Below are 10598 nucleotides of genomic sequence, written 5' to 3'. Positions count from 1 at the left end.
AGAGCCTGGAGCCTGCTTCAGGTTTTGTGTCTCCCTCTCTCTCTGCCCCTGCCCCACTCATGCTCTGTTTCTCTCTCTCTCAAAAATAAATAAAACATTAAAAGAAAAAGAAGAACTACAGAGTGGTGACTACAGCTAGTAATGCTGGCTTGTATATTTGAAAATGGCTAAGAGAGTAGATCTTAAACGTTCTTGTCACCAGAAGAAAAAATTTGTAACCCTGTGTGATGATGGATGTTAATTAGACTTATGGTGGTGATCATTCTGTGATATATCCAAATATTGAATAATTGTGTTGTACACCTGAAACTAATGTGCTATATGTCAATGATATCTCACTATAAATAACTGATTAACTAATTAAGAAAGCCAGTGTGCATGCAACCACCTGCACATGAATGTCCATAATAGTTTTATTTATTTTATTTGGAGCTAATAATATATGAGCTCTCAAGCCAGAAAAAGACATGGAGGAAACCCAAATACACATTGCTAAGTGAATGAAGGCAATCTGAAAGGTTACGCACTGTGGAAGTCCAACTCTATGATATTCTGGAAAAGGAAAGATTATGGAGACAGTGTAAAAAGACCCGTGGTTACCAGGGTTTAGGAGGAATAGACAGAACACAGAGGGTGGTTAGGGCAGTGAAAATACTCTACATGACACTATAATAATGGATATGTGTTATTACACATTTGTCCAAACCCATAGAATGTATATCACCAAGAGTCAACCTTAATGGAAACTGTGGATCTTGAGTGTGGATAATAGGTCGATGTTCGTTCATTAACTGTAAAGAATGTACCGCTCTTGGGAGAAGGTTGCTAATGAGGGACCCCATGCATGTGGGGGGGGGGGCGTGTGTACATGGGTACCCTCTGCACCTTCCCTTCAATTTTGTTGTGAATCTAAAAGTATTCTTAGTAAATCCTGTTTAAACATCCTACACACACACATACACACACGCACATCTGACCTGAAGGATGGCAGATAAGGAATTTAAGGACCTCTCGTCCAAGTCCAGCAAAAAGAAATTCACAAGAAAAAAAAGAAGAAAGTGAGTCTCAGAACAGTAAACATAATGTGATCCTATTTATTAAAAGTTCAAAAGTGCAAAGTTATTACAAGTATAAAATAAAGGGAGTGATCGATGCAAGATGAGGGTTGTGGATGATTGTCATGGGGAGGGAAGAGTCATCCATCAGAAGGGACCCACACTGCACTTCATGGATAATGGCAATATTCTATGTCTTCAACTGGGTGAGGGCACAAAACTGCATATTGCATCATTGTTCTTTCAACTTTCACATCTTTATAAATATTTTTATCTACTCAATGAAAAAAAAGAAAAAGAAAACCAGAAGCATCAGCCCACTAGTGACAAGCCAGGCGCAGCTGGGAATAGTGACAATCTAACTGGTGTTGGGATGGGCTGAAGGCAGGGACCTGCTCCCATCTCCCCGTTCTGGATGGTCCTGAAGGCAGAGCTCCCTCAGCAAACTGGATTTCCGTCTTCCTAAGCACAAAGCAAGGCCGGAGGTTGCTTTTCTCTCCTAACTAGTTCATTGATTAAGCTTCAAGGGAGTAAAATTTCCCAGAGGCCTTTGTAGGGATTTAAGTGTGGAGAATATGATAGCTTCGCCCCACATCTATAGAGGCCATCTTGCCTCCCACACTGAGATCTTGGGAGTTGCTGCAGACCGTACAGAGGGTCTCTCTCCAATCATGACACTGTGGTAAGGGCACTTAAGAAGAAAGAACAGCAAAGGAAGGGAAAGATCTTTGAGGTTGGTTTAGAAGCCCCTTACACACCTATCTAACCTGGAGACTCTGTTTTAGAGTGTTAGGGGTGGAGGTCCATCTAAACACATTTCAGTTTCTTAATTTTTATTAGATCTGGCCAAGAATTTTCTTCCTCTTCTAGAGCCTTCTGGGTCTTTCACATCACGTTAGCTGCAAGGTTCACTGCCTCCCTGACTCTCTCCACGCCCATATTTTCAACCCCCACTGGATTCCCTGGGGCCACCTGCACAAAGATACATGCCTCTCAGATAATGGAAAATTTATTCTAAATGCTTATTTTAGATTGAGAAATATCCGTTCTCTCACACCCATGTTGCTAATACGTCTGCTCTGCTCTGTGGTTTTTACACAGCTGAAGGGTCATGGCCCTCCCTCTGCCTTCAGGCGGGACTGCTCTCTCCCATTTCTGATGACCTGTTTCATCTCGACGTGGGGGTTACGATGGGGAGGGGTGGGGAGTGTCCCTGTGACAAGAGCCATGGGCCCTGCCATTAAGGAGGCCTTGATCAAACAGCAAATATTCAGAGGCAAGGACAACAATTCCCATAAGGCCACTTGGAGCTGAAGAGAGAAGCTATAGCCTCCCTATCGCCCTCATTCCTGAGCCTCCTTGGGTTTCTCAAGCTATCAGATGCCTCGTATCTCTAATTTCCTCGGGATCAGTGGCTCAAGCTTTGGCCCTAAGCCCTGGACTTACTGCTGTGTCCTCTAGAAGTCAATGTCCCTCCTTCTTCTCCTCTTTCCCAGGGAACTCTCTCTGCCTCATACTCAGATTTCCTCTGAGACTGAATATTCACCTTTAATCGTGCTGCAGAAACAGAGAGCAGAGACATGAGTTCAGAGAAATTTGTGTACAAATTGGTGTGGGCTTCGGATGGTTGGAGCCTACAAGGGACTAGTCTGATACCTGATTGGGTGCCATTGCTGATCTTCCTGCCCTGTCCGTCTGGTCACTAGAAACCCGGGGCAGGATAGGGCAGGCCATGTGAATTCTCATCATTGCTGTGTTGCCTTCAAGCAATGTCCTGCTTCCCTATTGTTTCACTAGTGAGATGAAGGGTTAGTGCACTGACCCTTCCCCGAGTGCCATGAAGGCCAGAAGGAGATCAGGCAATTAATTAGGTGCTTTGGAAAGTCTCTGAACTCGATGGAGGAATTCTTGACCAGTTGAGAGTGTTACCATTTCACCCATAACCCTAAGGATATAGATGATGCTGGAGCCAGCCTACCCGAATCTGAATGATGAAAGCCAATCGCCAAGTTGAAAATAGACCCCAGATGCAAGGAGATGAGACAGTTAGATTTACTTCCTCTTTTCTAATTTGAGAGGTTCCGTGTTGAAGAAAATCAGTGTGTTAGAGGCTGCAGGAGACCTAAACACAGTCACCATGAAGCTGGACTGTCTCTGCACGGCTGGGGCCTTCTACTTTTCGCCTACTATGCTCTGGGCAGCCCCGATGCTACTAGGTAAGTGAAATGTTTGAACATTGGTGTGGGAACGGAGATATGTCTGACTTTGGTCAAGAGAAAGAAACATGGACTGACTTTGGCCCAAAGCAGCAACGTTCAGGTGGGAAGTGAAGGAAAGATGTTAGAAAGTCTGCTGTGCTGGCTTGAATGGCTCTTTCTGAATACAAAAGTCTTCAGTCCTTTCCCATTCTAAAAGTTCCTTTGACTATGATGCTCTCTATTTAACTACCATCTCAACTTTTTTCCTTCCTTTTCTCATAAATTTTTTGAAAGAGTAGTTAGCGCTTGCTTTCTCCACTTCCTCACTTTTCACTCACTCATGCCCAGTGCTCCCAGTCTGGCTTCCACTGGAAACAGTTTTGCCCAGAGTGCAATGACTTCTATGTAGACTGTACCATTTTCAGTTTTTTAGTTCTTCATCTGCTGGGCTTCTCTGCTGCATTGGGCAATGTTGGTCACATATTCTTTCCTGGCATTCTCTACTCACCTGGGTTCAGTGTGCCATTTTCTCCTTGTACCTGTCCACGTACCTGTCTTTGTCCTTTGGTGCCCTCTCCTCTCTTCCCCTTAAAGACTGGTGTTTTCTACCATTGCATACCTGCCTCCCTACTCCTCTCTCTTTACACAATCCCCTTAGTGAGCTCATTTATCTGTATAATTTTAACCACTACAGCTATATACTTCAGAGTCCAAAGCTCTGTCTCCACCCCTAATTATGCTTCTGAGCTTCACAGTCCGAGATCAAATTTTGCACGAAACATATCTACCTGCATGTTTCATGGGTCTCTCAGCACAATATGACCAGAGCTAAACTCATCTGACATCTTGGCTCCCACCTCTCTTAATTTCATCTTTCACTATTTCTGATCTTGGTTCATGGCATCCACCCAGACACCCAGGCCAAAAACTTGGGAGACAACTTAGATGCTTCCCTCTCCATCCTCTGCATGGCATCAGTCAACAAGTTTGGCAAAATGAACCTTTTAAACCTTTTAGAGCCCAGTCCCTTCCTTGAAACAGAACTAATAGTATCCTAGGAAGAGCCCTCATCATTTCTGACTTTGGCCTTAAAAGGGATTCTGCACCAATGCATACAAGACCTACTATAGCCAGCCCCCACTTAACGTCTTCAGCCTCTGCCCTTACCTGTGAGCCCTGCAAATTATGCCATAATAACCCCCCAACCTGCTTATATTAATACACTCACACACTGGACTCTTACTTGTCTCCCAACTTTTCTCATACTACTACTTCTGCCTGTAATGGCCTCTTCCCCTCACTCACAAACTTCTAGGCACCCCTAAAAGTTCAGCTTAGGTGGCATCTTCACCAGGGAATGTTCTTTGAGCCCTCCTTTCTGCCCCAGTGGCTGTCTGTCATACCTCTTTGTTATTAATTTCCTCCTCGTGCTGAAATAATCTCTTCGTATGCCTGTGCCGTCCATCGAACTGAGTTAACTGCAGACAGGGACNTCTGCCTGACTTATTTCGCTCAGCATAACACCCTCAAGGTCCATCCATGTTGCTACACATGGCCAGATTTCATTGTTTCTCATTGCCATGTAGTATTCCATGGTATAGATAAACCACATCTTCTTGATCCATGTTTGAATTTTTTTTAATGTTTTATTTATTTCTGGGAGAGAGAGAGAGAGAGACAGCGTGAGCAGGGGAGGGTCAGAGAGAGAGAGGGAGTCACAGACTCTGAAACAGGCTCCAGGCTCTGAGCTGGCAGTCAGCACAGAGCCTGACGCGGGGCTCGAACCCACGAACAGCGAGACCGTGACCTAAGCGAAAGTTGGACGCTTAACCGACTAAGCCACCCAGGCGCCCCTATGTTTTAATTTTTAACATCTGCATTTGTTGACTCATTTTATTAAACTCAAAGAATCAGGACTGGGTGACCACATGGAGATACAATGCTGGAATTGTGGCAAAGACTCCTGACACTCTGGTTTCAAGCTGTTCTTACTAGCTCTATGTCACCTTGGAAAACTCACTTTTAATACCTCCGAATTCCATTTTCTTATGCATAAAATGAGATGAATACCAACCGCAGTTTATGGAGTGAAAGTGCCTGGTAGCCCACAAGTTCATGTTCAAAAAGGAGTGGAGGTGGAGTCCAGTTGAGTGACAGCAGAGGAACTGAAAAAAGTAGCATCAGAGTGGTAAAGGGAGCTGAGGGAGGACCTAAAGAAAACACCTGGTACTGATGTCATGAGAATTAGGAAGTGGAGAGGGGCCTTGCGAGGGGAAGCTACAGGGTCAAAGAAGAGCATTGGGCCTCTGAGAGTGGAAGAGAACAAAGGCAAGTGGGTTCGGAGTGGAGAATTGAGTATATGTGAATGGCCGTGGAGTCAGAAGAAGGGGAGAGGGATTAAGGGACAAGAAGTAGTCAGGGAGATGGGGAACATGGAATTTACTTTGCCTGGGTCAGCTGTAAATTTTAACCTGAAAGTAAGGAAAGAGCTGTTCTATAGTCACCAGTACAAACTGGGAGAAGAGGGTTGGGATACAGAGAAGGACATAGAAAGGGCTCTAGAGTTGCCATGGAAAGTTCAAGTCCAGACGGCATCAAGGTAGAGATGGCTGCGAAATGAAGATCCAAAAGGGAGAGCAAGGAAGGAGACACAGCTAGGTACTGAAAACTATTTGATAGATAATATGTTCAAAGATGAAGAGCCAGGGGAATGTTAAGAAAATGAAAATATGGAAGAAATCCCTCCCCCCCCAAGGAAAGTTTGAAAATTGCAGTAGATCAAGTCTAAACAGTGAAGTAAAAAGAACACTGATTTTGAACTCAGATATACCTTACTTTCTTGCTCCATTCTCTACTCTCTTCTGAAATTTTGGGTAAGTTAATGAACTATTCTAAGCCTGTTTCTTGATGATTTCTAAAATTAGAGTGAAATCACATACCTAGAAATCTTGTGAAGATCAAGTAAAATAATGTGTGAAAGTGCCCAGCAGTGTCTGGCACCCAGTGAGTGTCAGAATCTGATCATCTCCCTTTCCCTTTTGTCTTGTGTCTGCCTGCTCTGGGGTCATAGCTGTCCTTGGCCTCTGGTTTCCTGCACCAGCAGCTGGATGTCATGCTGGTGAGTTCACATTCCACCATTCTCTCCCCACCCTCTTCCCCAAGCTACAGTCCATTCACTAAGAGAACCTGGAAGCCAGTGAATAAAGTCAGAAGTATGGGTCGAGACACACATATGGGTTTGGGTGTCCTTCCCTTCTCACTTTGAAAAGGATGATTCCCCCAGAGAGAAAGGAGTCCTTGTGGAGGGCAATCTTCTGTCTTCTTCCTGCAAGTCACGGCATTATTTTCTCGTTCTCAAACCATGCCCTCCCCAGCTGCCAGTTTTGATACACTGCAGTGTGAAGGACCTGTCAGCACCCGGGACAGCGGCTGCGATACTGAAGAGGACTTGACCTGCCCAAAGGAAGTTGACTTCCAGGTCAAGGGCTACACTTTCAGTAAACCCTTCCATCTGGTTGTGTCCTACGGTGAGGTCCTGGGAGGGACTGACCAGTGCAGGTCTGCTCTTTCTCCCATTTCCCAAACCTGTCCTTTCAGCCCGACAGCCCATCAGGAAGGTCTTCCCAGGAAATTGGGATCTCATGGGATGAGATATAGTACCTCCCACTCCCTTATCCATGGGGGATATGTTCCAAAACCCCCAGTGGATGCCTCGAACTGAGGATAGTACCAAAGCCTAAACACACTATGTTTTCTCTATACATACATACCTGGGATAAAGTATAAACTAGGCCCATTAAGAGATCAATAAGAAATTAACAACAATAGCTAATAATATAGAATAGTTATAACAGCCTACTGTGATAAAAGTTATGTAAATGTGGTTTCTCCCTCTCTCAAAATATCTTATAGTGCTAATACTCACCCTTCTTGTGATGATGTGAGATGATAAAGTGCCTATGTGCTGAGACAAGCAGGTGAATGGCATGAGCATTGTGATGCAGTGTTAGGCTACTATTGACCTTCTGATGATATGTCAGAAGGATGGTCATTTGCTTCTAGATTGCAGTTGGCCTTGGAAAGTGAAACTGTGGTGAAGGGGGGACTACTGTACCTTCTTCCCCATATTCAGCCCTCAAAAGTGAGGGTTTCCTCAGTCTTTGGTCCTAGAGAAATTGTTCCACAACCCCAACCAGGGGTTGGGCCCCTGAGAAAGTTTGGGGGGGAGGGGTCTGTGTGGGCAGCACTGGGGGAACTCCCAAGGAAGGCAGTGGGTCACACTCAACTTTTGCTTTGGGCCGCAGACTGGCTGATTCTCCAAGGTCCAGTCAGCCCTATATTTGAAGGAGACCCACTAGTTCTACGCTGCCAGGCCTGGCAAAACTGGCCACTGGCCCAGATCACCTTCTACCGAGATGGCTCAGCCCTGGGACCCCCTGGACCTAATAGGGAATTCTCCATCGCCGTGGTACAACAGGCTGACAGTGGACACTATCACTGCAGTGGTGTCTTCAGAAGCCCTGGTCCTGGGAGACCAGAAACAGCATCTTCCGTGGCTATCAAGGTCCAAGGTGAGACCTGGAGGGAATATTACCATAGCAGAGGCAGGTAGGGAAACCCAGAGGAACCAATACTCTCTTTCATTAGAGGTGGCAAGATCACTAAAGGCTAAGGAACAGATGGCTGGCAAATGTCCAAGTTGGTCTTCAGGAGGGGCATCATCTCAGTAATTGTGTTCTCAAGTCACTCAGCACTCTCCAAGTTCTGCCTGCTTCCTACAGCTCTATCCTACAGACCTGTGCTTCCTGGTGTTCACTGATTGGATATCTGGGCCAAAGTCAAATTTTCCCATCTCTGGGTCTTTTCTAATCTCATCTACTTGAAGAGAGAGAAGACTCGAAATGTTCAAATGGAGCTTTTCTAAAGAGTGCTCATTGTTGATAGAAATAGGGAGAGGAACATGTGACTGGGTTCTTTGTGTACAATAACCTTTGGTTAATGGGTTAGCACACCATTTAACAATGATCTCAGCCAGCACACATTCTACCATGTGATCCTAAACCATGTGGTATGATGTTATCTGCTGTATTCGTTCTTTGTCTGGCATGAAAGTAAGATGGTTGAGCTCTTCTTTCTCCCTTCTCTCTCTCTCCCAGAACTGTTTCCAGCCCCACTTCTCAGAGCCACCCCCTCAGCTGAGCCCCAAGAGGGGGGTCCAGTGACCCTAAGCTGTCAGACAAAGCTGCCCCTGCATAGGTCAACTGCCCGCCTCTTCTTCTCCTTCTACAAGGACAGCAGGACTGTGCGTGGCAGGGGTCTCTCCTCAGAATTCCAGATCCCCACAGCTTCAGAGGCACACTCTGGGTCCTACTGGTGTGAAGCAGCCACTGAGGACAACCAAGTTTGGAAACAGAGCTCCAAGCTGGAGATCCGGGTGCAGGGTAAGTTAGTATGTATTTGTCTGGAGTGTGTGAAAAGTGAGGGAAAGAAAGACTGGACCCATGAGCTGGCATTTGGTGTGAGCAGGTTAAGGAAGGACACAGAGGAGGAAGGAACGATAATTCGGGGATGGAAAAGAGCACGGTTAGGGAACTTCTCTCTCACACCGTGGTGCACACCTCACCAAACCAAGACCTGGGCCAGCTCCACAGCTGCTGCCTTGTGCTCCCTACCTGAACTCTGGGAATTGGCAGGAATATAGTACCTAGAATGAAGATGAGGTCATGTGGAGTTTATGTTCAGTTCTGGAACCCTCAATTAAGAAGGCTACATTTGACCTGAAATAATATACTCAGAAGAGGTAAAGGGGGTAATGAGTGAGCTTAAAGCCATATCGTAAGAAAAATAGTGGGGAAGGGTGGAAGATGCTCATCTTGAAGAGGATGTGACCCAAGGGGTCAGCAGAGGTGTCCTCAAAACACTGAAGGCTGGCACAAAGATGAGGAGTTGCCCTAATGTCACATACAGTAAAGAGGTTGACCTATGACCAGTTACCACATCCGTGCTGCAGGGAATTAGGTTCTGAGAATTGCTAATATTCATAGCCCCGTAATGATGATGCCTCATCACTGAAGACTTTCAAACTGAGGTAACCAAGTTTCAGATTCAAATTTTGACCATGAAGGAGTCCTCAAACCTCTGTTGCCATTGGACCCCCCCCCGCCCCTGACAACCACTTTCAGAAAACAAGAAAGATTGACCAGGAATATGAGGCTAGGGCCAGCATCAGACTTAACTCTTACATGTGCCTCTTACCCCGTAATGCAGGTCCCTCCAGCTCTACTGTACCCCCTACCTTGAATCCAGCTCGTCAGAAATCACCTGTTCCAGAATCGACTCCAACAGAGTCCCCTGCATCTCAGCCTCCACTGTCCACTCCTTCTAAGAATTCAGACTTCTCCTCTCCTCTGCGGGTGCTGGACCCCCATTTGAATCAACAGATGGGCATTCTTCTCAAGCAAATGCAGGATATGAGAGTTCTCCTTGGTCACCTGGTCATGGAGCTGAGGGACTTATCTGGCCACCTGAAGCTCGAGACCACAAAGGGCCATGCCAAATATGAGTAAACAATTCACTTGCAGTATTGCTCAATGACTCCCAATAAAATCAATTTTTTCTACCTTTCCTCTTTCTGTCCTATAACATACACATAATACCCATAAATGGCTTTACAAACTGCCCAGTGTTATGTTAGAGTAACTGGCATAGGTGAGTAGACATAAATTTGCACAAAGCGATCATTGGAGTTTAGCTAGGATTGTATATTCTCTCATAACATGACAACATAATCCTGTTCTCTCTAAGCCAGGAATTGTCTTCTGCTGCCCAGACCAGAATCTGGTGATTGACAGAAAGTCAATGAGATGGATTTAGTCTCCATTGGAGGCAACCCCCACCCCCAACCAAGGAGATATCTGGCAATGTCTGGAGACATTTTTGGTCTTCACCTTGTGGGGGGTGGTGCTCCTGGCACTTCTAGGGAGTAGAAGCCAAGGATATTGCTAAACATCAGCCCGCACTGGACAGCCCACACAATAAAGGATTATCTGGCTCAAAATGTCAGTAGTGCTGAGATTGAGAAACTTCAGCCTAGTGGAAGCGAGGTGTTAGACTCTGGGGTGGGCCTTTACCTCTTTGCTGGCTGCCCCCCACCAGCATCGTTCAGCAAATATTGATTACATGCTGGTATTTTGTTGGCCTCTACCACATACCAAAGTTAGCGCTCTGTTAAGTATACTCATAAGATAGTGTCCCTGTCTGTAGAGGGTATAGCCTTTGGGATAGAGGAGCAGGAATACCCTTTCCCATCAAACAATCAAAGCAGGGTATTCAAAAATTTCCTACA

General features: G+C 45.6%; 1 protein-coding gene across 1 annotated transcript; it reads left to right on the top strand.

Annotated features, from left to right (window-relative positions):
* Positions 1-3149: 3149 nt before the first annotated feature.
* On the top strand, positions 3150-9877 carry FCRLA (Fc receptor like A). The gene is made up of 6 exons (XM_077759975.1): positions 3150-3271; positions 6324-6371; positions 6628-6780; positions 7558-7824; positions 8410-8694; positions 9521-9877. The coding sequence occupies exons 1-6, from the start codon at positions 3193-3195 to the stop codon at positions 9817-9819; spliced, it is 1131 nt and encodes a 376-aa protein (XP_077616101.1). The 5' UTR covers positions 3150-3192; the 3' UTR covers positions 9820-9877.
* The last annotated feature ends 721 nt before the right edge of the window (positions 9878-10598 follow it).

Source organism: Crocuta crocuta, unplaced genomic scaffold, assembly GCF_008692635.1.
Source record: "Crocuta crocuta isolate KB4526 unplaced genomic scaffold, BGI_CrCroc_1.0 scaffold133, whole genome shotgun sequence".
In the NCBI taxonomy this organism is placed as follows: domain Eukaryota; kingdom Metazoa; phylum Chordata; class Mammalia; order Carnivora; family Hyaenidae; genus Crocuta; species Crocuta crocuta.
This window is presented reverse-complemented; position numbering and strand designations above follow the sequence as displayed.

What these genes read in the sequence shown, in the direction of transcription:
- FCRLA (XM_077759975.1), top strand. Translation starts at nt 3,193, where the DNA reads ATGAAGCTGGACTGTCTCTGCACGGCTGGGGCCTTCTACTTTTCGCCT. An exon ending in GGCAGCCCCGATGCTACTAG is followed by an intron (nt 3,272 to 6,323) that starts GTAAGTGAAATG and finishes CTGGGGTCATAG; the next exon opens with CTGTCCTTGGCCTCTGGTTT. An exon ending in AGCAGCTGGATGTCATGCTG is followed by an intron (nt 6,372 to 6,627) that starts GTGAGTTCACAT and finishes TGCCCTCCCCAG; the next exon opens with CTGCCAGTTTTGATACACTG.